Source organism: Carex rostrata, chromosome 29 (genome assembly GCF_964058835.1).
Source record: "Carex rostrata chromosome 29, lpCarRost1.2, whole genome shotgun sequence".
Classification (NCBI taxonomy): domain Eukaryota; kingdom Viridiplantae; phylum Streptophyta; class Magnoliopsida; order Poales; family Cyperaceae; genus Carex; species Carex rostrata.
The window spans coordinates 4188445-4215251 of record NC_135946.1 but is presented as its reverse complement, the minus strand read 5'-3'; the positions used below and the strand labels follow the sequence as shown (position 1 = coordinate 4215251).

At 34.3% G+C, this 26807-nt stretch overlaps 2 protein-coding genes across 5 annotated transcripts in view; both read right to left on the bottom strand.

Moving 5' to 3' along the window:
• LOC144546216 (wall-associated receptor kinase 3-like) overlaps positions 1–2659 on the bottom strand; it is a 45827-nt gene extending 43168 nt beyond the window's left edge. Inside the window, exon 1 of the mRNA XM_078294754.1 lies at positions 158–2659. Within this exon, the coding sequence (XP_078150880.1) occupies positions 158–1070 (913 nt within the window). The 5' untranslated portion in view covers positions 1071–2659. The remainder of the gene's footprint in view (positions 1–157) is intronic.
• Positions 2660–3283: 624 nt separating this feature from the next.
• LOC144546217 (wall-associated receptor kinase 2-like) lies at positions 3284–13026 on the bottom strand. 4 transcript variants are annotated; one of them, XM_078294755.1, is made up of 3 exons: positions 11967–13026; positions 11596–11751; positions 3284–3697 (listed from the first exon to the last, which is right to left on the bottom strand). In XM_078294755.1, exons 1-3 carry the CDS (start codon positions 12982–12984, stop codon positions 3570–3572), a joined length of 1302 nt encoding a protein of 433 aa, XP_078150881.1. In that variant the 5' UTR covers positions 12985–13026; the 3' UTR covers positions 3284–3569. The 4 variants fall into 4 exon arrangements, with proteins under 4 accessions (XP_078150881.1, XP_078150882.1, XP_078150884.1 ...); XM_078294756.1 differs by having other exon boundaries at positions 3284–4059; positions 11967–13025; XM_078294758.1 differs by lacking the exon at positions 3284–3697 and adding an exon at positions 4738–7923 and having other exon boundaries at positions 11967–13025.
• Between the last annotated feature and the right edge of the window lie 13781 nt (positions 13027–26807).

Sequence of the window (26807 nt, the reverse complement as noted above, 5' to 3'; positions counted from 1 at the left end):
TTATCTTAGATGCCTACATATGATAGGCAATCGTTGAGGGTGCCAACTCAGGGATTATAAAAAAGTAAAAATAAAAATAAAAAAGATAAAGAAAGCACATGCACGAGAGAGTGAGATTGTGCATGCATCTGTATCAGAGAGAGAGAGAGAGTGTGACCTTGGCAGCCTCCATCAAGGTAAGGATTGCCTTCATAACCAACGGAGCAGTTGCAGAGATAGCCGCCACCACTGACTGTGAGGCAGCTACTGTGATCGCTTCTGCATGCATAGGTGGATTTGTTTTTCAGTGCTATGTCACATGTCGTGTTTCCTATTGCCCAGTCGAACACCATAGGCCATTCTTTACCAAAATTCAGATTAAAGATGTCACCCAGCACTTTCGTGGTGACGTAAGTGGTGCGGAACTTGAACTCCGCCTCCTCCACCACCATAGCATAGCTGCAAGGATTGAAATGATACACATCCGAGTTGTTGTATCTATCATCAAACCCGATATAAAAATAGTTTGTTTCTTTGGAGATAGCTGTCTGGCAACAACCAATTCCAGAGCAGGATCCATATTTATTCAGGGTATCTTGGCTATCACACGAAGAAAGGCACCCTACTGAGTAATTAGTACTATCGTCAAGACGGAGATAGGCAAGCGTATTACACCCAATGACTGTAAATTTGTTCTTCTCAGTGTTGATCCGGAATGATGAGTTACGATTGTCTATTGGGGGATACCAAGAGTATTCTTCCTTTGTCGTACTGTTATAGCACTGGCCAGCTGCGGGGAAGCTTACACGTGCCTGGCCCAAGGACATGTTTATATTCAGAATCTGGAAAGGTTGACTACCTATATCCTCAAGAACAGGAATTATAGTAGTGTTAGAATCATAAGATAGTCGGCAAGTGACATTGAATTCTTGAGACAAGGAGCAATTTAGGCCAATGCCGAATGGGTAAGGGATGGGAATTCCACCGCAGCTCTCTGGGCAACCGGGCAGAGCAATGGTGCTCTTCGCAGATTCAGCATTTTTGAAGTGGAGGAGGAGAAGAAATTGGGTTAGTATCATTGCCACCGCCATTATAAACGGGAAATCTACTAATATTTTTTCTAGTTTATATTAATGGATCGATGTCACATTACAGCATTTCGACGCTATTTATAAAGAATATATTTGCACGTGGATAATTGAATAAATTAATGAGTCAATTATTTAGTGGACCACAACTCTAAATCCCTATTGCTAGTCTTTACGAATTACGGCACCGGAAACTTTTTCCAATGAAATTTTTTTTTTTTTATTAATTTTTCCAACGTATTCTGACTTGGCATATTTTCATAATCTGATTATAATAATGTTAATAGGCTATGTGCTCCCAGCGAAGACAATGACTTGGAAATTTTGTGGTCAACCCCAGCCGTATTAGTTTCGTCGTGTTCTTACACATGATGTAGTACTGTATAAGATGCGTGCTACTTGCAAATGAGATTAATTTTGTTTCGTTCATCATATTCGCAGCAATAATAAACAAGTAATCAACTAATTTATATATCTAGTTTCTCTCAATGCATCGATGTCCCATTACTACACTTCGACGCTCCTTATTAAACATATGCACGTTGATAATTGAACAAATATATGATCCAATTATTTAATGGACCACACTTTCAAAATATGTATTTGAAACTATGCATTTGCTCTCCTGTGCGATTGCTGCTCGAATTCTGGAGTTTATATAAAATATATTGTTCTTGGGTTCCTGGTTGATCTTCTCTTTTAATAGTTGTCTGTGCGGAACAGAATATATATGTATGATTCTGTTATAGTTTAAGTTAATATGAAGGGGTGTATTAATTCTTTTATATTTGTTTTGCACTATTTAATTCTTTTATAGATTGGTGGGCACGCACGTGACTTTGCTTAACATTATAACTATCTAATTGTCCCCATTCTCTCGACTTAAAATTCCTTTTAGTTTCAATATATGATTTAAGAACTTTAGTATGTAAGTTTAGTGATTTTTCTGCCATTTACAATTCATTTTTTTTTTTAATTTATTAACAACATGTAGGCATAGTAAACGGATTCTTGTGTTGAATATCTTAACTATTTTTTTTCTAGTCTATTTTGTTGTGAGTCTTATAATAATACCAAGTCAATTATAGAATGGTGTCTCGAGTGTTTTAATTTGTCCTCAGAAATTTTACATACAAAATTTATACATAAATGAATCAAGTGTGCAAAACTCTCAGATCTGCTTATGAGAATTGATTTTGAATTTTTGGTAAAATATCACATGCCTCAAGAACCAGAGACCACAAAGAATCCGGAATCATAGGTTACATGGATCCTAAGCTAAGGTCTAAAAGATAGCGGTCCAAAATTGTACGAGAGCTGTGCAATTAGAAATTGATGTATTATTAACTGACCAATGGTACCATTCATTGACCATGGTTAATTTCATTCACCGGCCAGCTCATTTGCGAAGTTTGTTCACACTTTCCACGCGGCGCACCGACTTATTTTTATATTATATATTAGAGATGGGCTATGGTGCATTGCAATGCATAGGCCATGGTGTGCACTGGATCATAAATCACCGATTCAAAGTCCAAATGACCGATCCAAACCGTTCATCTTGTTCTCCATATTAATATGTGCTTGGAGACCAAATTTTATATTTTTTGAAATTTTTAACTATTTATTAAGCCACTTTGAAAATCGCTGATCCAACGGTGACTGTTTGGAACAGTAAAATCAGAAGCCACCGTTGGATCAGCGATTTTCAAAGTGGCTTAATAAATAGTAAAACAATTCCAAAAAATGTAAAATTTGGTCTCCAAGCACATATTAATATGGAGAACAAGATAAACGGTTTGGATCGGTCATTTGGACTTTGAATCAGTGATTTATGGTCCAATGCACACCATGGCCTATGCATTGCAATGCACCATAGCCCATCTCTATATATTACGTATCCCTTTTTTGATATTATATATTTTACCCTTTGTGTCTACCTTTGGAAATTTTAAGTATTCGAATTAATTTAGTATACAATCAAGCGGTTAAAATTAAAAGGTTAATAAAATAATTTTAATACATTCATTTTTTGAACATTTTTTTACCACTTCACTCTATGCAAAATTAATTTCAAAATTAAAATTTTTCACACGTAGACGCATCACTCGTAAAGTAGGCGGGTTTCAACGGTTCGGATTTGTAATTTGAAGCCGATTTGACGGGTTTTAAACTTGAGTTCACCAAGAGGCTTGATTAACTTAAGAACACCCTAGTTCTACTCCACTTTTGAAATAGATTTACTCCAATAAAGTATTTACAATTGAAAATATATAAATTAAATAGTTACAATAATTCTCTTCTTAAATATTTTGTAATTAAACAAGATCACAGGGGCTAGCAAACAAAATTACAAATAAAACACTGCCTGCGGAGCTTCCTGATTTCTCAGCTATGCATTTTTTCATGAGGTGGTGATATGTAAGAAGATATTGTTGACTTCAATTCATAGGCCGCACGAAATAAATCACAACAAATCCTAAAACCCACTAACTCATAACCTCAATCAATCGTGGGTCCCACATGTGAGAAGAAGGCCGCATGACTTTCGTTTTGTTGTTGTCTAGGATCTTCTATGGATTTTACCCATGTACATTTAGTTAGTAACTCGCTGTTGCCACGAAAGATATCTATTGATAAGGTTTGAATTTATTAGGGAATTTTAATTTTTAATCAACAAATTATCTGCATGCTTAGAATCAAACCATCGTCACAGAAAACCTAGTAAATGCCCCAAATCAGCTGAATTCTTATACTCTGAGATATCTCAAACTCTGCGTGACTTTATGAAAAATCCCAAACGTTTAAATACGTTCTGCACGAATCTCAAAGCACACATAATATTGACCACCTACATTACTCCCGAATAGGCACCGAACACGTCGGTCACGCAAAAGTTGAGATATCTCAGAGGATACGCACTCAAATCAGCTTGGGAGACAGAGGAGAGAGATAGAGAGAAGAGCAAGGAATAACATGGATTGAAGAGCAGCTGATTCCATTCCTCAACATTGAAGGGACAAAAGAGAAAACAGAGAGATCAATTAGAGCTGTACTAATGAAACAACAATTTCAAAGCTGAAGTATATAGCAAAATTGCAAAAATAGTGGTTAACATATCGATCACATAGATAAGAATAAATTAAAATTTTGGACATAAATCATACTAAAATCAAGTTAAAGAATATATTTTTATTAATAAGAACCGATATTTGGTCTAGATGACAACACCCTTCTTGTGGGAGGTTGTGGAATAAAAAACTCAAAGGAGTTTTTTATGGATATTAAATAGAAGTTGGAAAGCTAGAACTCTATCTATCTAAAATCCAAATTATATAATAGAAGAAATGTTTACAATCACTAGTGGAAAAACTAGAATCAGGATCACCCTATCTGGATCGGCTATATGAAACAACTGATTCTAATAACTATTTGGCTCGGTTGTTATAAACAAACCGATCCTAAAAACTATTCAGATCGGTTCTTATGATCAACCGATTCTAATAGATGAACTATTAGGATCGGTTGTTTGTTAGAACCGATCCAGATACTATCAAGATCGGTTTTTACAAACAACTGATCCTAATAGTTCATTTATTAGGATCGGTTGTTTGTAAAAACCGATCCTGATAGTATCTGGATCGGTTCTAACAAACAACTGATCCTAATAATCCATTTATTATGATCGGTTGACCATAAGAACCGATCTGAATAGTTTTTAGGATCGGTTTGTTTATAACAACCGATCCTAATAGTTCATATGAATTGTTAATTCAGTCTGATTCTTGTCAGAATCTTAGCGTCTCTCTTCCTAAGCCTCGCCTCTCTTAATTATCGCAGCAGCTATCTCGCCCTACATTAATCAGCTATCTCAGCTCTCTTTTCTCAGGTACATTAATTGATCATCTCATTTCTCAAGTTTGGTATTAATGAAGCACCATTTATAGGCTCTATTCGGCTCAAAACCCTAAACCCTAAATCCTATACCAGAAGTGAACTATGATCCCCACTCAAAATCTAAATATTGGCCTTGATTTAGCTCTTTTATTGGTTCCACATGCTTTTAAGTTTGAATACCTCTTCTCATTTCAAGTTTTTCTTTATATATGGAGATTTGTATATAATAATGCATATATATGCTATGAGGTAGGCTAATAAACAATCGATTGTTCCTAGCCTCCCGTGCAACCAAGTCGTTTTCCAATTTTTAAAGTCCAAATGATCGATCCAAACCGTTAGATGTGATCTCCATATTAAAATGTGCTAGGTGACCAAATTTTACATTTTTTGGAATTTTTTTACTATTTATTAAGCCACTTTGAAAATCGCTGATGCTTCTAATTTTATTGTTTGGTTAAGCCACCGTTGGATCAGCGATTTTCAAAGTGGCTTAATAAATAGTAAAAAAATTCCAAAAAATGTAAAATTTGGTCTTGTAGAACATTTTAATATGGAGATCACATCTAACTGTTTGGATCGATCATTTAGACTTTAAATATCGGAAAATGACTTGGTTGCATGGGAGGCTAGGAACAATCGATTGTTTATTAGCCTACCTCTATATGCTATATATGAGCTATATATGAGCTATTTATTATATGTGGAGATTTTCTTTATAAGTTTGACCTCTCTTCTTATTTCAAGATTTACATGCACACGCTTTTGAGTTTGCTATATATATGCTATATATGAGCTATTATTGAGTTTTTTTTATTTCAAGTTCTAGGATAGCATGTTATATATATACATCTCTTAATTAGGTTCCGATCAATGATTTATTTTTTGTAGATTGGCTATTATTGAGAGATTTGGTGCAGCGATCTTTATCTCACTCGATCCAACATAAAAAAAAAAGTTGTAAGTACAACCTATAACTCATGTTTAATTAGTTTTGTGCATTAATATTTTTTTTTATAAGAGTGTATAGCTAGAGTACGTAGATGTATTTATATTAGGTATGTAGCTAGAGTATTGTTTTACGAGCCACAACCGCATGATTAATGCCTTTAGGTCATGATACCCGTTCAAAATTAATCCATTAGGGATTAATTTTGAATAGTCCCCGTTTTGGGACTGCTCTTTGAATACTTCATCTCATTTAGGATGTGGCCACGTGTTAGTCGTGTTTTAGCATTTAAGAAAATTTCGGCAGCATTTCTCCTTATTAGTTTCCCGGATACTCGGGGAACTAAGGGAAAATGCTGCTGAAATTTTTTTAAATGCTAAAACACGACTAACACGTAGTCACTATTGAGACAAAGTATTCAAAGAGTGGGATAGGATGGTAACCCGGCCCCATGTAAGCCCTATTGTGAACAGAATTGAGTACCCAGGCCAACCTTGTTCTTAATTAATTGTGTTTTATTATAATTGTAGATGGACCGCAGTTGGATGTACGAGACATCACGTCTATCTGATGAATATATGACAGGTGTCGAGGAATTGATCAGAGTTGCTATGGAAGATATGGCGAATAAGGGGAGTTCACTGATGTCGTGTCCTTGTCGTGATTGTAACAACGGTAAAAAAAATTTCAACTCAAACTAAGTGAGGAACCATTTAATCTGCCGTGAATTCAAGCAAGGATATAAGTGTTGGATATGGCATGGTGAGAGTTTGCCAAACGACATAGGTACTAGTTTTGAGGATAATGAATACCATACCGGTGGAAATGACGGGAATGATCTACGGGGATTGGAAACCGACATAGGTACTCATACTGAGCATTAGGAATGCCATACCGAAGAAAATGATGATATGGTGCTAGATAAATGTGATAATTTTGATCAAATGTTACGTGATTTAGAAGAAGCTTTTGGTAATGATAAGCAGTATTGTTTATTTGAGAATTTGTACGAAGATTCTAATAAAGAATTGTATCCTGGTTGTTCTAAATTTTTAAAATTGAAAGGTGTATTAAAATTGTATAACCTTAAAGCATCTAACGATTGGAGTAATAGAAGTTTTACTGAGTTATTACAAACTTTAAAAGAAATGCTTCCGGATGGAAACGAGATACCACCTAATGTTTATGAAGCGAATAAAATATTGTGCCCAGTGGATTTGGAAGTTCAAAGAATACATGTGTGTTCTAATGATTGTATATTATATCGAAATGAGTATAAAGATCTTCACAAGTGTCCAAAATGTGGTGCATCACATTATAAACCAAAGTAGTTAACCAGCAATAAAAGTGATGATTATAAACCGAACAAAGGGCCTCCGGCAAAAGCATTGTGGTACCTCCCCATGAAACTGAGATTCAAACGTTTCTTCTCAAATGCTAAATATGCGAAACTAGTACGTTGCCATGCCGATAACCAAAAAAAAAATGGAAAATTATGACACCCCGCTGATTCTCCTCAGTGGAGAAATATTGACAGAGAGTTTTCCGAATTCGGACGTGACCCTAGAAATCTTAGGCTTGGGCTAAGTGCAGATGAAATAAATTCGCACAGTAGCATGAGCAATAAGCATAGTAGTTGGCCGGTTCTATTGTGCATTTATAATCTTCCGCCTTGGTTATGTATGAAACGCAAATACATCATGATTACCTTGCTCATATCAGGACCCAAACAGCCCGGGAACGACATAGATGTGTATCTAGAGCCATTGATCAAGGATTTAAAATAATTATGGCAACCCGGAGTGCAGATATTTGATGCATACAGCAAGGAGAAATTCACTTTAAGGGCCATGATTTTTTGCACCATTAATGATTTTTCGGCTTACGGAAATTTGTCGGGTTACAGTGTCAAAGGAGAGAAAGCGTGCCCTATTTGCTTGGACGATGCAGTCGATGTGTGGCTACCTAATTCCTCTAAAAATGTGTACATGGGTCATCGTAGATTTCTTCCTGCACACCGAAAGAGAAAGAAAGAATTCAATGTAAAGACCGAGAGCGCCAGAGTAAATTATCCGATGATCGGTAAAGTTGTTTATTCGCGAGTGAAGGATTTCAAAGTTCAATTTGAAATTTTTTTAAAAAAGGTGGTGAGAAAGAAAGGGGCACCGAAAATTAGTTGGAAGAAGAGGTCAATATTCTGGGATTTATCATACTGGCAGCACTTAGATGTTTGACACTGTCTCGATGTGATGCATGTAGTTAAAAATGTGTGTGATAGCATGGTTGGAACATTATTGAATATTCCGAGTAAGACTAAGGACGGTATCAATGCTCGGAAAGACATGAAATTCTTGAACATACGGCCGGATCTACAACCAGCAGAGAAGAAAAGAGAAAATAAAAAATTTTGTACATATCTAAAACCTGCAATGCATACGTTGTCGAAAGAAGAGAAAAAAAAGCTTAACGAAGTTATACATATCCAAGTATTTTTTACATATGACATTGAAAGTACTTTATAATTACGAATGTATATATATCTAAGTATTTTTTATATATGACACTGAAAGTATTAATATTTAAGTACTAAAAGTATTTATATCTATGCATTGAAATATTTATTCATATGAAGTAATCTATTTTTATTAGAGAAAGGTTGACGTTGGAATGAGTGCAAAAATTATAAAAGGGAAACTATATAATTAGTGGGGACCATAGAGAAATGATGCTGCTGGAATTTTAGAATAATAATTAGTTAAGACTATATAATTAATGGGGATCATAATATATTATTTCTCTAAGTGCGGTACTGTAGCACGATTACTATAGTGCGGATACTGTGTGATTACTATAGTGCGGGTATTGTGTGGGTACTAAATGATTATTCTAGATTTATCCCGTGTTTTCAGACGTCAAACCCCATATTGACCATAGATTTATCCAAAAATGACTGAGACCATAACATTGGTGCAGTTTCATTAGCATGTTCTTTGGTGAAATTGCACCATTGATGGTTCCATCTATTTCTCTAAGAAAAAAACAATCACTCATTTTCCTGAGAATTTTTTTTTATTTCTACCAAAAAATCCTCACTGGTGGTAGTTTGTCAGGTTTTAGGTGAGGAATTGGATTTTGTCCAAAGGGCTTTGGACGGAAATCTCATTCAAAGTCAGATCTTACCGTTTGATTTGCTTTAAGATTTGTACCAACATATTTAAAACTTAATAATTTTAAATAGCTCTGTAAATCTAAACCATCCATGTAAATTTAACACAAATTGAACAGTTTACAACTGACTTTGAATGAGATCTTGTCCAAAGCCCTTTGAACAAAAACTCCACCCTTTAGGTAAACTTGAATCCGCATCATCCCTGGTTCCTTATCAGGTTTTAGGTATACTTTTATGAAAATGTCAGAGAAAATATTGTGGTTTAATATAATCCCCAATTTTTGTATAGGTATGTGGACAGTTTTCCTAATATATCATCTTTTTTCGAATTTATTTTAGGGGACATGAAATTGAAACTTTTCCTACAGAAAAAAAAAGCAAGGAAAGAGAAAATAGTGGAAAGTTGGAAACCCTTTTTTTGGATAGTTCCACTTCTATAAATTAAGCTAGATTTCAAATGTAATATAAAAGTGTAATTTCACAAAAAAAAAACAAAATTAATCATTATATGATTGTGAATTTGGAAAGAATACCATGCTATACTTCTATTTACGATTGCTTTATATAATCTCCCTCTCACTTTTATATGATTGTGAATTTGCAAAGAATACCATGCCTTTGGAAAACATTCAAACATTATGCTCATATAAGGGACCGATTTATCTATATAGATAATCATGTTATCGTTACTCTAGAAACTTGTGATATTTCTAAAGTCACAGATTAAAATGTTAATTTAGTCATTAACCAAGCAACCAACTAATTAAGAACTGAATGGAACTAATTCTAAACGTTTTAAGGGATCATTGATTTAAACCAAAAACATTGAGAGCTTCATTAGACCAACTGCAATTATTTAATTAAGAGCTTGTTTTTGTTGGATAAATTGCTATATGTGCAGTCCAACTGCTCTCTGTTTCACACAAACGAAATAATTGATTTTCTAAATTGCTCAAAATCAGAAAGTATTTCATTGATTCTCTGTTTTTTTCATTACAATTCATCTCCTGCTTACATAATTAATTTACCTAATACAAAATATATCTTTAGCCCCTGTGCCAAGGATTTATTGTTTCAAATATTTCTGGGGCACTCTCCACATATAATGGAGATGATTACTTTATTACACTGATCATAAAGAAGGTTCTATTTTTATTTATTTATATTTTGTTTTTTCAAATTAATCGATTCCAATTCTGCAAAAAAAAAAAAAATTATGATCGATTTTTTGAAACAACTGATCTTAAATTTTTTTTTTAATGTTGGTTCTGAAAAAAAAGAGAAAAAAAAGAAAAGAATTAGGATCGGTTGTTTCAAAAAACTGATCCCAATAGTACTCTTATGATCGGTTTTTTGAAACAACCGATCCTAATTCTTTTTTTTTTGGTTTTTGCAGAACCAATATTAAAAAAAAAAGAATTAGGATCGGTTGTTTCAAATAACCGATCCTAATAGTACTATTAGGATTGGTTTCAAATAACCATGGATAAAGAAATGATTAATGTTGGGGTAAGTGTATGAAGAGAGTTATCCATAAGACACACACTGTTAAGTTATCATACCAACACTGTTAAGTTATCTTGAAGAGAATTATTACCCTAAACACCCACACTGTTAACTTATCATATCCACCTTAATAAAACAACGACACAAATATAACTCAAAAGTTTTTCATCATTGATGTAATTTGAAAGAGAAATTCGAGTTGAAGATTTCGTAGTTTTAAATTTTGACAAAATTTATCATAGATCGTTGGAAAACTAGACGATAATGATTGGAGGAAAATAAAGTGGGTGAAAGGAATAATTTTTTGTTATGTTTAAAACTAGGCCTGCTAGTAGTACTTTTAAACAGTGATAGTTTCGGAACGTTTCAAGAATTGAGTTTGGCAGCGGGGGGGGGGGGGGGGAGGAGTCAACTAGTTTGTCCCTATATAATACCCGTTTATTGAATATGATAAATATACATGATAAATGGGTATAAGTATTTTATTGACAGTACTCCAATAAAAAAAATGGTTGAAATTAAATGGATGTACATTATGGATCGAGTTAACATGCCATGATTTGACCAGATCCGACAGATTGTTGACAATCGAGAAAACGACAATGGTTGATTCGATAATATTTGGAACTGTGGGGGCTCGCTGGGGAATGAGAAAAATGTACCACTGGCGTTGGTTTTGTTCTATTGGTTTTATTAAAACTACATTAATAAAAAAAAATCTACCTGTTTGAGTCCGTCGATTCTTAGCAAATTGTCCCATTTGCATTAAACAAAACAATTGAGGTAGGGGTTAATCGGATTTGGGTGAGTAATTTTTAAGAAAATTGTATAGGTACGGTTAAATTTTTGCGGCGTCGAGCTAAGCAGACAATATTTAGTTTGAGGGAGTACTTGTATTTTGTATTTATCTTGAAAAGTAATCCCTTCTCTCTATTTCTATACTTGTAAAAACATTAAAAAATTCATAGAAGTTGCAAGTTATGTATTTTGAGAAGGTAATAACAAACCTGTAACTAGTGCCACGTTGAGATCGCATTCTGCCGGACCAGGATTGTTATGAATACTACGCCAACCGAAAGGACAAGAGCAGCGATATCCTCCTTCATAATTGTGACACTTTCCTGGCTTGGAGCATGCATTTTGGTTGACACATTCGTTCGTGTCTGCAAGAATTATTATATGCCACATTATCAGATATGCCTACCTAATACTCTACCATATTTATGAATACTCTCTGTTTTGTTAATATGATGGGCAACCGTTGTGGGTGCCACCGCAGGGATTATAAAAAAGTAAAAATAAAAATAAAAGAGATCAAAAGAAAAATAAATAAAAATAAAAGAGAGCAAGAGCAGGAGAGAGTGAGAGAGAAAAAGACCTTGGCAGCCTCCGTCAAGGTAAGGATTGCCTTCATAACCATCGGAGCAGTTGCAGAGATAACCATGATCTTTTATTGTCAAGCAAATACTATGATCGCTTGTGCATGCATAGGAGGATTTGTTTGTTTGTGCGATGTCGCATGTTGTGCCTCCTATGACCCAGTTGACCAACACCGGCAGTGACTGAGACTCATACAAAATCGGTTGACCAACACCGGCAGTTTTGGGGAGCACGAGAGAACTCAGCGAGTCATTGGTGATGTAATTGGTTTGGAAGTTAAACGCAGCCTCGTCAAGCACTGTAGCATAGCTGCAACGACTAAAGTTATGCACCTCTGAGTTGCTGGTCCTGTTATCAAACCAGACCGCAACGTCAGATGTTTCTTTGGGGATTGCTGTCTTGCAACAGCCAATTCCAGAGCAGGATCCATACTTATTCAGGATTTCTAGGCTATCACATGAAGAAAGGCACCCTACTGAGGAATTAGTACTCGAGTCGAGGCCAAGATAAGCAAGTGTATTACACCCAATGACTGTAAACTTGTTCTTCTCGGTGTTCAGCCAGAATGGCTCACCAAACTCAACTGCCCCAGTATTGATATCATCTTTTTTTGTTGTGGTGTTATAGCACCGGGAAGCTACAAGGCTGCCGACACGTAGCTGACCCAAGGACAGGATTATATTCAGAATCGGAAAAATAATAATGTGAGGTGTAGGTGTACCATTATTGTAAGTTGGTGAACTGGCACGGTAAGGTGTAGGTGTACCATTGTTATCAGTTGTGCGGCAAGTGACATTGAACGCATCATTCCGGGAGCAATTTAGGCCAATCCCAAAAGGGTAAGGGATGGGAATTCCACCACAGCTTTCCTGGCAACCAGGAAGAGCCATTATGCTTGCAGATTCAGTGCTTTTGATGTGGAGGAGAAGTTGGGTTAGTATCATTGTCACCCCAGTACTGTATAAGGTAGGTACTACTTGCAATGAGTTTCTTTTTTTTTCCTTCATCATATTCATAAATAATCCACTGATTCTCTATATTCTACCAATAAAATATATGTACTGTTACTGCAGTTCGAGGCACTTGATAAATATCAGGATTTGGCAACCAGCCAACCATACATTCATATTTGGAAAGAGTCAATGTTTACTTGTAAAATTAATCGTAAAATAATCATACACACGTATTGAGTGGAACTGTGGAGCCTTTGAAAGTTCTTATATTCTGGAATCGGGTTGTTAAAATTCCTTTTCGAATTCAAAATGAAAGAAGAAAATATCTTACAAAGATTTTTCTTCGCAGTTGTCATTATAGCAGGGTTAATCTTGAGAAGGAAATAAATTGAACCAAAAGCATCCTCTGCCTTTTCTTCTCGAGGTGAAAATTATTCTGAAAATGATTTCTGCTTTCTGTGGTGGATATGAGCTTATGTTAATTAGTAACACACACGATACTTGGATTATAGGAAGTTAAATCTTAAGATTGCCCTCAATCAAATACACATGGAGTGTACTGACGTCAACTAAGAAATATCACAATTTAATTAAAATTTTAGAGGCGTAAGAAAATTCAATAAAAAAATTCGAAAGAAAAATCATCAATTATCAATAATTTACTTTCATTCAAACATCCACATGCATCTGAGATTTTTTCTTGGTTGTCTTTATCATTAACCAGTCTGATGGGCAACAATGACGTGAGTATGAAACATTCTTAAAATAAATTTAGTTCAACATAATTAATATTTACAATTGAATATATATAAATTTAAACAATTATAACAATTCTCTATATGTAAGTTCGTAATTAAAAAATATCACAGTGGCTAGCAACCAAGAATTATCGCCTGAAGGCCACATGACTTTTCTTTAGAATAATATTCCAAGGAACAATCTCAGCCTCAGATTCTGAGCTGAGAATCTGAGATTGTTATCACAAACCAAAATGTGCACCACCTAGTTTTAACCCTCGGCTGAGAATCTGGTTGTCACAAAGGTTGAAAGACTCGTCTAATCTGCAGTTGAATCTATAAAATTCATATTTAATTCTACGGAAAAAGAAATTAATTCGACTTGTTCATATCATTTTGGAGGCCGTTATGACACTTGCCTGATGCGAAAGTATAAATACGTACAAGTTTCCCGTAATGGATATAAAACCCTTGTTAATAACACATTACACATACGATAGGATATTAGAATACTAGGATTAAGAAATGGAACAATTTAATTCAGGATTTCAGGCATGTTCCGGAGGAGAAAATATAATAAAAAAAATCGGATGCAAGATTGACAATTATCAATAATTTACATTATTCAAAGATCCACATGCATCGGAGGTTTTTTCTTGATTGTCATAAATTATTAACCGAACAGTCTGATGGCTAACACTTAGTCAAATTTAAAGCGAGAGAAAGTAGACACAAAAACGGACAGTAAACATTCTGTGGATTTTATGTCACACGAATGACACAATGATTCAGTTTGCACGCATGTATATATATATTTAGTGGAAGACTCGCTGCACCTTCAGCTATTGATAACTGTCACAAAATATATCTACTGAAAAGGTTGAAGAAATTCTCACAAAATTAATTATTCTGGCGGTAGGAATTTTGAGGTTCCAATCGACAACCTATCTCCATGCATGTATCACAACACCCCATCGACACAGCAAATCCGATAAATGACACATTGCTAACCAAGGCGAATTCGTATCCTCTGAGATATCTCAAACTTCGCGTGACTTTATGGAAAATCCCAACCATTTAAATACTCTCTGCACGAATCTCATAGCACACATAATACTAACCCCCTACATCACCTCCGAATAGGCACCGACACGTCTGACACGCAAAAGTTGAGATATCTCGGAGGATACGCACTCAACCAAGGCGACCCTCTACTCCAACTCAGAAATAATTTTCCCTTTTTTTCTTTCTCATTCTATGAATATAATTTGCTATGCAACTGTTTATTAATTTGCTTACACCCCAGTAATATTAATCATAATTTTAATGCAAGAGAACTTTATTATGAAAATTGTTGTTTTTCAGACAATTCTGAATCATTAAAAACAATAATTTTCAACAATTCTAAAAAAATAGTAAATTAATGTCAAATTTGGCACAATTTAACATGGAGATCATGTTGAATGGATGGGATCGACAATTTGAACTTTAAAATCACAAAATATGAGCATGAAGTAAAACAAGCTCTTTATAAGTCATTTATGTGATTTAAAAATCTAAACAGTCGATCCGAATCGTTCAACATGATCTTCATATTAAAATGTAAATGGAGACCAAAGTTCAACATCGAGGTTTTTATTTTTGTTACTTTTTAATTTTTTTAGAAGAAAACTTATAACGTAAAAATTATATATATTTAAAAATTAATATATATATTTTTTCCAAAATTAATAATATTATATTTATTCGCTTAAATTTGAAAGACATTAATTTATTCAACTTATTATCTTTTCTATTGAAATAATTTTAAATTTACAAACTTCTGATTTTATCTTTATTGAAAAAATAAAAAATATAGTATGTTGAAAAAAAACATTTTGTTTTTTAATTGACCGACTAATGAGAATAAATGATTTATTTTTCAACTTGTAATGTGCATATAAAGATATGCCTAAAAGTACACAACCATGACTAGCCTGAACAAAAATGTTCCATCGTCGTTGTTGAATTCCACATTTGAAGCAAATCACTCACCTTTTGCATCGTTGTCATATTCCTCTACCATTTTGAGTTTGTTGCAGTGGCATGGCGCATGGCTCATATGAATAACATTTTCCCAATCCCATTCAAGACTATTCAACATAGAAGGAAGAGAAAAAAGAAAACGGAGAGATCAAATTAGAGTTGTACTAACGAAACAACAATTTCAAAGATGGAGTATATAGCAAAATTGCAAAAATAGTGGTCAACATATATCGATCCCATAGATAACAATAAATTAAAATTTTGGACAGGAAGCAAACTAGAATCCAATTAAATAATATATTTTTATTAATAAGAACCGATATTTGGTCTAGATGATAACACCCTTCTTGTGGGAGGTTGTGGAATTGAAACTCAAAGGAGTCTTTTATGGATATTAAGAAGTTGGAAAGCTAGAACTCTGTCTATCTAAAATCCAAATTATATAATAGAAGAAATGTTTTCAATGTTTTTATATAGCGCAATTTCTTTCATTTATAAAATATAGCGCAATTTCTTGTCGTCCCGTTTGAGAAAAAAATAAATAAAAAATCATTCAATGATTATGCAGTCAATTACTCAGACAATGGGAAAAACTTTCGTGATAATGTCAGAGAAAATATTGGTAATTTAATATACTAGTCTCCTTTTGTATAAGTATATATGTGGACAATTTTATTATGCAGGCATGCATACAGAACGCATTTATTTTGAGTGTTATGAAATTGTATCACCAAATTGTATAAGAGCATCAACATCCCTAAAACTCAAAAGGATTTCTAAATAACTGTTAACTACTTTTTAAAAATTATGGTCTTTAAAGTTTATAACTCTCACATTCCTGAAACTCATTTTAGAGTTTCTATTAAGCCACATCAGCAACAAATTAAAAAGGAGAAACAATTTGAGTCAATCATTTCACTACAACAGAAAAGACTATCAGCGATCGGTTTTCCGGTCTCTGATAGTTACGTCGCCGGTCGCTGATAGTGATCCCGGTCTCAGAAAGTCAATTCCGGTTGCTGATATCCCGGTCGCTGAAAGTGCTGTCGCAGATACTCAATCGATGACGTTACCGATCGCTGAATGACGTCACCCAGTTGCTGATATTTTTTTTGCGACCAATTTTTTTGGTCGCTGTTATTTTTTTGCTAACGTCACGAAGAGGAATCTGCGACCACAATTAACGGTCGCTGAACGTTAAATCCGGTCGCTGATACTATTCTGTCAGTTTTTTTTTGTTATTTACTTTTCTGTCAATTTTTTTGGATTTTTTTCATTTTATTTTTCGATCGATTCAATTGTAACATTAAATATCATACAAAATTACGGTTTTATATTTGAGATACAACACAACAATTCTAATTTTGCCATAATATATATCAATTACAATTTCCTCAAAATGCTCAAGTCATGAAATAAAAAAAACAGTACATATTTCTCAAAATTCTCAATTCTAATTTTTCCAAATTAAGCTAGCCTATTGTTATTTTTCCAAATTAAGCAAGATCATTCCATAAAGAGACCACTACAGTTTTGTTCCTGAAATTTTCAAACATATTGAAAGGCCATTAGAAACAAAACGAGCAATTACATAAAATTAACAAAGAAAAAGAGTTCAAAACCTTCATCCCTTGCATTTCTGTAAGTTCTCAAGTTCCCTTTGTTTGTGACCCTCACCTTTATGGTCCAGTTACCCTGGTCTCAGGTATGGACAGAGTTACCCTGGTCTTAGGTTGAGCTTTAGAGGTATGGACAGAGTTATAGATAACGTTAGCATTTGTTAAACCAAAGTTGCAATTAATTCTTGAAAACAATTTTTTCTGATAATCCACCAGAATTGCTGTTCTTACACCAGTCAAGCGACGGTCCTCCAAATATTACTAAAGTTCACAACAACTTGCAGCTCTTTCTCTAAAATTTAATAAAAGAAAATAAGTAATGAATTTAAACTACACCTTTACCAGCAGCAATGAAAGAAAGTGCATGTCCGGGAGATAGAACCACCTCCTCCTTTATTCCTTCCACATAGGTCCCCTGTGTTTAATAATTTAAAACTTTCAACTTTAGTTAAGCAAACACCCCGCAAAAATAGTGAGTTCAGAAAGTTGTTGATAGTGTAACACTGTGAACTTTTAAAATTCAGATTTAATTAAAATAATAAGTGGTTAAATCGAATTATATATATATATACGTATATACGAAATTAGTGACGTGGATGGTGAACAATAATTATACGATTAATTGTGTTAAGAAAGAGGAACAATAGGTGTTATATAAATCATTTAAACAATATCGAACAAGTGGAGGGTTTATTTTGCAAAAAGACCACTTACAAGTGGGGGCCCCTTGTCATTCTTCTCTCTTCCCCTCCTTCCTTTCCTTTCCTGCCCCCATCTCTTTTCTTCTTTTCCTTTGTTTCCGCCAAGAAAGAAAGAACGAGAGAGAGAGAGAGTGAGAGAGAGACACCCCGGTGACCATTTTGCCCGAAAACCGAGATCTAGGAAGAGGAGCTCAAATCTCGCATATCCATCCGTTCCATTGGTAATTCTCCTTTCTATTTCTCTCTCATTTCGTGATTCCTTGTTTTTAGGGTTTCGGTGAAAACCCGTAGAATCGTACCAAACTTATTATTCCGTGCCTTTGTTGTTTCTATAGTGTAAATTGACTGATTCCGTGTTCCAAAGTGCCACCAAATTTCCAATTTACAGATTTTCCCAAATTTCTCGATTCCGTGTTTTTAGGGTTTCGGTGAAAACCCGTAGAATCGTACCAAATTGATTATTCCGTGCCTTTGTTGTTTCTAAAGTGTAAATTGATTGATTTCGTGTTCCAAAGTGCAACCAAATTTCCAAATTACGGATTTTCCCAAAAATTGATTAGGGTTTAAATTGTAAAAGTGCCGGAATTTAATAAATTGACCTATGGATAGATCCTAACGAGCACGACTAGCGGGATTGACGAGCTTACCGAGTCACAAGATCACGGACCCTCTACGTGCCCTACATAACCAGGTGCGGGGGTTCACGGGATCTGTTTTGGGATTTATTCGTAGAACTAAATAACGGTGCATATTATTATATTTATGTTGATTGCTTGATTTAAATAAACTGTGCATAGCATGTTGAATCTCTGATTGAAAGCATTTGTTGCCGCATTGCATTAATTGTGATATTAGTGAAATTGAATTGTATAACTGTTTTGATTCTCATGTTGGTACGGTTTATCGATTGTTGATCTGTCGTTTTGAATAAGTGAGTGGAACCACAGTATGACTTGGATTGATTGTGTGAAGTGAACAGTGTATCATAGTGGAAAGTCTAGCTAGCTACTAGACTTTCATCCAGGACCCTTATGCGCATCTGGAGAATGGCCCTAGTGAACCTAGTACCGGTTGGGTAAGGGAAGTGCAGTGTAATTTTAGGTAGAACTGTGGTTCAGTGACTCAGTGACAGTGTCGGTGATTTCTTTTGAGAAAAGTGATATTCTGTTGCATATTCGCGGAATATGCCGTGTATATTTTAAGTGATGAATTGATGAGATTGTATGACTTGAAACCAGAAAATAGAACTGTTAAGCCGGAGGTGATCGATAGTTGATATCTGTACCTCATAACCAGACTTATATATATTATATCTGTGAAACCAAATCTTTCTGGAAATTCGTTGATTGATGTTGATTTTTGTGAATTGAAACCCGTTTGAATCTATTCCCGGTACATGTGCATTTATTATTATTGGTGAATAAGTAAATAGATGCCCTATTGCTAGTGTATTTAGTTCTGGTGATGGATTTCTCACAAATCCAGTAGCTCTTTAAATTCCGCACTGAGAAAACGGATGACAGGTTTTCTCACCCCCTCCCCTCGGGGAATTTTTCCCTTTGAACTGATATGTGCAGGTAAACGCGAGTGAAGTGGGACTCGGGCTCGACGCGTGAGTTTAGGCCGAGCTAATAGGTTATGCCAAACCCTTTATGTCCATTTTGAATGTGTAGTTGAACCCGTAGTCGGTTATTTTGATGTATAGGTTGTTATCGAACCGTATTATGTTATAAAACCCTAACGGTATGTTTTAAATGGTTGTTATGATTTAAATGTTGAAATTGCATGTTAAACGTCATTAAAATTTCTAGTGAATGGGAAATAATTGTTTAGTTATACGGGGATTTGATCGGGTTTGAAAACGGGGTGAAATTCCACGAAAATGGGCAAAGGGATGAAAAACAGTACCTTTATTGCGGGCCGCAATAACCCTATTGCGGGCCGCAATGAGAGTAGATAGAGAAAAATTCGCAGCTTAAAAAGCCAACCAGGTCATTGCGGGCCGCAATAAATTCATTGCGGGCCGCAATGAATGGAGGCAGAAGTGCTGTGCAGAGGCTGGAAATTTTGGAATTTGTTGCGGGCCGCAATAAATGGAGACAGAGGCAAATTTCAAAGGCTGGAAATTTTGGGAAGTGTTGCGGGCCGCAACAGCCCTATTGCGGGCCGCAATGGGTTCTGAAAAATGCTGTTTTAGGGTATAACTTAGTCAAATTAAATCGGTTTTGAACCAAACTTGTTTTAAATCAAATCATATGATAATTTAACTAATCTGGGCCGTCGGTTAAAGGATTTTCATACCATTTGGCTTCGTAACCTCAGACAACGCTCGCAGAGGGCTGCCGCCCCCCTGCCACCCCCCGCATACTAATAGAATCAGGCCCACCCACATAAAAAATATAATAATATAAATATAAATCCGCATGCATGAACAAAACCGCATTTTAAAACAAAACTGCGCGACCCCCTGTTCCGGGGTGTGACAAATAGTGAGTTCAGAAAAGCCTCTGATTATACCAAACAAGTTCAATTATATCATAGGTGTTCGGCAAAGTAGAATTTAAAGGAATAGTAAAAATTTCCCATTCTTTCTATAGCATAAGGTATTCCACCACCCGAGAATATCTTATTCTATCTAAAGGAATAGAGAGGGATTTAATTGCAAAATTTTCCATCTTTTCCCACTTTTCAACTCAATTCCACTTAATTCAGTGTGCCTAACAAACTTTAAAAAGACAGCGGAGTAATGAAAGCTTATGCACCTCATGGTCTTCTCTCACTCGCAAGTTCTGACCAGTAGGATCAAGCAAGTCATTTATCACCGTTTAATCCGAACTATGTCCATACCTGAGGGGAAAGATATCACAACTAAAAAAATTAGAACTTACACTCAGATGCCAGATTTAGAGAGCAGAGAAGTCGAGAAGAGAGCTTGCTTGTGCCACGATGGGTCGATCTGGCGAGTTTGTGCTGGCGCGTCAGTGCTGGCGCGATGGGGGTCTGTGCTGGCACGATGCGCGTCTGTGCTGGCGTGATGGTGATGGTTAGGTCAGAGAGCAAGAGAGAGAGGGGATGGTGAGGGGAGAGTGCGAAAGAGAGAGGATGGTGCGGCAAGAGAGTGAGAGAGAGAAATCTAGGGTTTTGATTTGGCGGAGAAGGTTTTGATTTGGCGGAGAAGGTTTTATTTTGGTAGAGAAGGGTTTGATGGCGCGTTTGATTTTTTAGTAGCCGCGTTTTTTTCATTTTTTTTTCAGCAACATTTAAAAAAAAAAAAAACTTTCAGCGACCAGTGTTGGCGCCGGTCGCTGATACAATTCGTCGACTAATTTTGATTGAAATTCATTTTTTTCAGGAGAAATTGAGTATCTGCGACCGGCGTCAGCACCGGTCGCACAAAACCAATTCTGCTGTAGTGTTTGGCCAACATAGAGTTTATAAACAAATTCTTAATAATAAACTTTCATGCATAGTTTCTAAATAAGAAACTCTCCCACATCTCTGAAACTGAATTAGAAACTGCCACGTCAGATTAGAAACTCTAATAATTTCAGGGATGTAGATGCTCTAATAAACTATTGCAAACATAAACTAAATATCTTGTAAATGTAGCGGCCGTATTGACAACAAATTATGTTACCATAAAGAATAAAATTTATTACCGCCGCTCGTGCCTCACTTGGTCATCCTATCTTCAAAATTGATTCTCAACATTTCTCATTTTCTTGCATTTATGAAGGGCCCAGTCAATGACAGTACCAAGCTCAGAGAATCCACAAACCCATTTCACCGAGATCCCCAGAAATATCTTGGGCTTTCTCTTGATAATATCCCGGTGATGGGCCTTTAAATATTCAGAATATAGAGCCATTAAATAGAGACTATTAATTGTTGTCATAGCAAAGATCATATTGACAACAACGGCAGAGAGGATGCTTCTCCAAAATTTGGTAAATGTACCTATTAGGAAACCTACAAACTCTTTTGCTATGGAATCAATATAATCAAATAAGGACTTTGATTCTTATTTTAACTCAAAAAAAAAAAAAAATACTTACTCAACATGTTGCTCAATTGAACGGGTCAAAAGCTATCTACTACTCGCAACGAGTTTGTTTTTCTTTTGTTCATCACAGTCATTGCCATAATAAACGAGTATTCCATTAATTTATCTAGTTTCTATCAATTGATCGGTGCATACACTACTGCAGTTCGAGGTCCTTTGCAAAACATATGCACATTCATATTCATCCAATAATTGAGTGTTTATTGTACATACTATATTATATGAGAAAAGGTAATGTCCCCCGGGCTACAGTCCCTCAAAAATCTCCGTGTATAAAAGTCTTCCCTTTTTAGCTTAGTTCTGACGCGTTTTTTACTGCCACAACTGCCATAATTTCAACTGCTATAATTTCAAGTACACTATGTATGTTTACAGAATTATATGTGTATGTTTATAGGATAATATGTATACGTTTACAGGATAATATGTGTATGTAAACATGATATTATGTGTATGTTCACAGAAGGTGGTCCCCAACAGCTGTCATGCGTTTTCAACAGCTGTCACGCATTTTTAACAGCTTTCATGCGTTTTTATGTTTACAGGATTTGTTGAATTAGTTTACAGGATTTAGTATTGATGTTTACAGGATTTAGTATTGATGTTTACAGAATTAGTTGAAAATCTCCAGGGATTTTTGGAGGACTGGAGTTGGAAGACTGTTAGCTGCTTCCATATTATATTGGGTAACGTGTAGTGTAGCACCCCTTTGAATATTAATTGAGTTGTTGACATCGAGCTCTATTATCAGATACTATTCGTGCAAAGATACATCGCATGTTGAAAAATTTTCATTGAAAGTTAAGCATTTATTGTTTTTTAAGATTTTACCTTTAATAAAAAATCATTTATTAAATTATCATGAGTAATGGACCACGTGCCATTTATAAAATATTAATTTCATCCTCATTACAAACAAACGGTAATACTACTGTCGATTTTAATTTACAACAACAAAAAAAAAATCTGGTTGAATGGTGGGTTGACCTAATATAATTTGTGAATTGATAAAAAATAAAACCCACAAGAAAAAAGTCCACTTTCTCAAAAATAATATTCAAAATACTAAAAAAAATTATCTTCAAATTTTCAATTCTTTGACAAAAATTTGCCAATATGAGATATTTCCTCAAATCTTTGCCGTTAATCAGACCCTGGACTAGTTCTCAATGTGAGCAATTTCAATTTTACTACTCAAACTATAGAGAAAATACAAATGCCTCAGATCCGAAACCTTTTACCATCAAAATTAATTAGTAAGCGTAATTAAAAGACAAACGAACTATATAGCATTTTGTCCTTATCAAAAACTATATTTAATAAACATGTTAGAGAGCATGGTGAAGGTTAAATAGATATAAAATTGATATGATAAGTACTAAACATTAATTCAAAGCGGCCTGACATAATTGCCTCCACCAACCCACATGCATTCATAACCTCACATATTGACTGAGTCATGAGGTTTTGATTTGTCTCTGCAGGATCTTATGCAGTTCAAAATTTAGTTTCATCACATTATATTATCTTATGATGGTTTTTTGAATCGACGTCGAACCCACACTAAAGTTTCATAAGAGCGATTTTTTTTTTTTACAGATGAGAGCCACATTGATGTATTATAAAGGAGTCAAATTGATGATTTTATCGATGAGGTCTAAGAATCCTGATTTTTATATATGGCTATTGTGGATAATGATTCCTCGTCAAATGAAGATGAAAAAAAAACAACACAAATAACAACACAAAATGGTTATTTAATTTCTGAAGTTCCATTGCGTCCAGTCCCAATTTTGTATATCATCTAACACTAATATTTAGTTAATTTTTTTTGATAATCCTATATTAATTTTCTGATTAGTTTCAGATTTTATGTGGTTCATAAGTTTTTTTTTAGGACAACATAGTCCAATAAACAAATTGTATGTTCAATCTGCTTCGTCATGTACTTTGATTTTGTTTACTTTTGAATTTTCTAAATTTATGATCTCAGTTAAAACTATTGAATGTGTTTTAAAAAAATATGTATTGGGTTGCTAAAATTTTAAATTAGAGATCGATATTATTATTCGAAAATTTAAAATTCCAAATATTAGAATACAGATAGAGATATATAATTAATGAATATGGATTCAAATAAGAATACGAAACAAATAATTATCAGAATTCTAAATGGAAGTTTTTACTGTGATTTATGGTATCAACTTGGGTCTCTCTAAATCGAAAAATTTACTTTCATCTTAATATAATTTGTGAATGGGTACTAATGCCAATCATATAGGTGATATGAATTGTTATTCTGCATTTTTCAATTTATTTTAATACCATAATTTTTTTTTTGGCCTTAAGTGGGGAGGATAGACAGCTGTTATTGAAAATTCGGTTCTCTTTGATGTCTGAGAAAAAGGCTCTCACCAAGTTTCTTCGTTCGGTTGAATGGAGTGACGTTCGGTTGAATGAATTGTTTTTTTTTTCAAACCTCTAGCCGTGATACTTTATCACGGTCCGAATTTTTTATTTTTTTCACAAATCTTTGTCCGTGATGCAGTAACACGGCCTGAATTTTTTACAGTTTTTTTCATGCGCGGTTCAATTAGTTCACAAGGAAATTAATTAGCACTAATTCTGACCGTGATAGTCTATAACGGCTAGATGCTGTGATAATATATCACGTTTTACTTATATCTCGAAAAAAAATCAAAACCGTAAAAAAAATTTAGGGACTTGCGATCAACCCTAGACAGAGACTTAGGGACTTGCGATGAACCGGTAAAGGTTATCTCCCGAGTTTAATTAGTTATTAGCATCTTAAATGTATCTATTAATGATGTTTGGCGTATTCGGTGCAATTTTATTTGTTTTTCTTGGAGTAAAACAAAGGTGCCCAAATTATTGATCGGCTTATTCGACTTCGCGTTGATGGAGTTTTGCCTACGTTTCCAATTCATTACTTAAAACCCATTAAATATAATTATTGTTTTACAGAAATTGCGTGTTTCATTAATAAAAAATATCACATCTATTAAACAACTTATTAGTTTTAATGATTAAAAAGACACGAACACAAATAACATAAATGAAGTCCTTAGTAAGAATCAAAAAGTCCGGGAAACATGTATATATATGTTTTTATTTTTTTTGTTGAGAAAAAATAGAGATCTTGTGTTCCTATTTCTTTTATTGATTAAAGGTTTCAAGGAGAAATCTCTTGATGAGTTACAGAGAGATTCGACATAGTTGAATATGGTTCAATAAACATAAATCATAAAATAAATACAAAAATAATAAATTCGAAAAACTCCATTCTTCAATGTAAATATTCTCATTGTTCCTGCACTTCTCTGAGTAAATCCTCTACTGTTTGATTTTTTTTTTTTCTGTTAATATCCTTGACCATCTCTCTCTCCAACAAATTAATTCTTGATTACTCATATACTCTCAGAATGTAAATTCACATTACAGTTACATGAGAGGCTCAGTCAGACTTTTATATTACCAGCATGGAATTCGAAAAACATGTGTGTGTATATATATAGAGAGAGAGAAAGAGAGAGGAGGGATTCACTTACACTATTTTTTAGTGATACCAAATTACACCCTATATTTTTAAAGTTTTTAAAATGCAAACAGTTGTTCCAAACCGTTCAATATGATGGATATATTAAAATGTGCTTGCAAATTAAATTTTATATTGTATTGATTTTTTTTACTATTTATTAACTATTTTACAAAATTATTTTTTTCATACCATTGAATTTTTGTACACATCTTAATAAATAGTAAAAAAAATGTAAAATTTGATTGCAAGCACATTTTAATATATCCATTAGGTTGAATAGTTTAGATCGATTGTTTTAACTTTGAAAATGTAAGAAGTAATTCGGTGTCATGTATATATATATATTTATGAGGAGGGATCAACTTACACAATTTTTTAGTGACATCAAAATACATCCTATATTTTCAAAGTTTTCAAAGTCCGAACAGTTGATCCAAACCTTTAAACATGATAGATATATAAAAATATTCTTGCAAATCAAATTTTACATTTTATTGATTTTATTTACTATTTATTAAGTATATTGCAAAATCATTGTCTTCAGACCATTGAACTTTTGTACCCATCTTAATAAATAGTAAAAAAAATTACAAAAATGTAAAATTTGATCTGGAAGCACATTTTAATATATCCATCATGTTGAACGGTTTAGATTGATTCCTTGAACTTTGAAAATGTAAGATGTTATCCGGTGTCATGTGTGCGCATATATATATGTGTGTGTGTGTGTGTGTGCGTGGAGGGATTCAATTACACTCTTTTTTAGTGACACTGAATTACACTCCACATTTTTAAAGTTTTCAAAATTCAAACAGTTGATCCAAACTGTTCAATATGATGGATATATTAAAATGGGTGATACAACTTTACACAAGCATGAAGGTGGTTGTTGAAGGACATTTAACGGATATACAACTTCACGCAGGTGTGAAGGTGGTTGTCAAACCTCGCTCTGATACCACTTTACGCAAAGATGTTCCGTTAAGATCTTGCTCGTTAAGCTCACGTACTAGTTAATTAAGTAGTAATAAAGGAAAGAATAGTGTCACAACTAAAACAATAATATTTTTCTATTCAAACTTCGCTCTTCCTCAAACAAAGCCCCCGGTACATATCTAAAGTAAACAACATACAAGCTTATCCTTGGTTATGATATAGTTTGGACTAGAATTTCAGACAAAC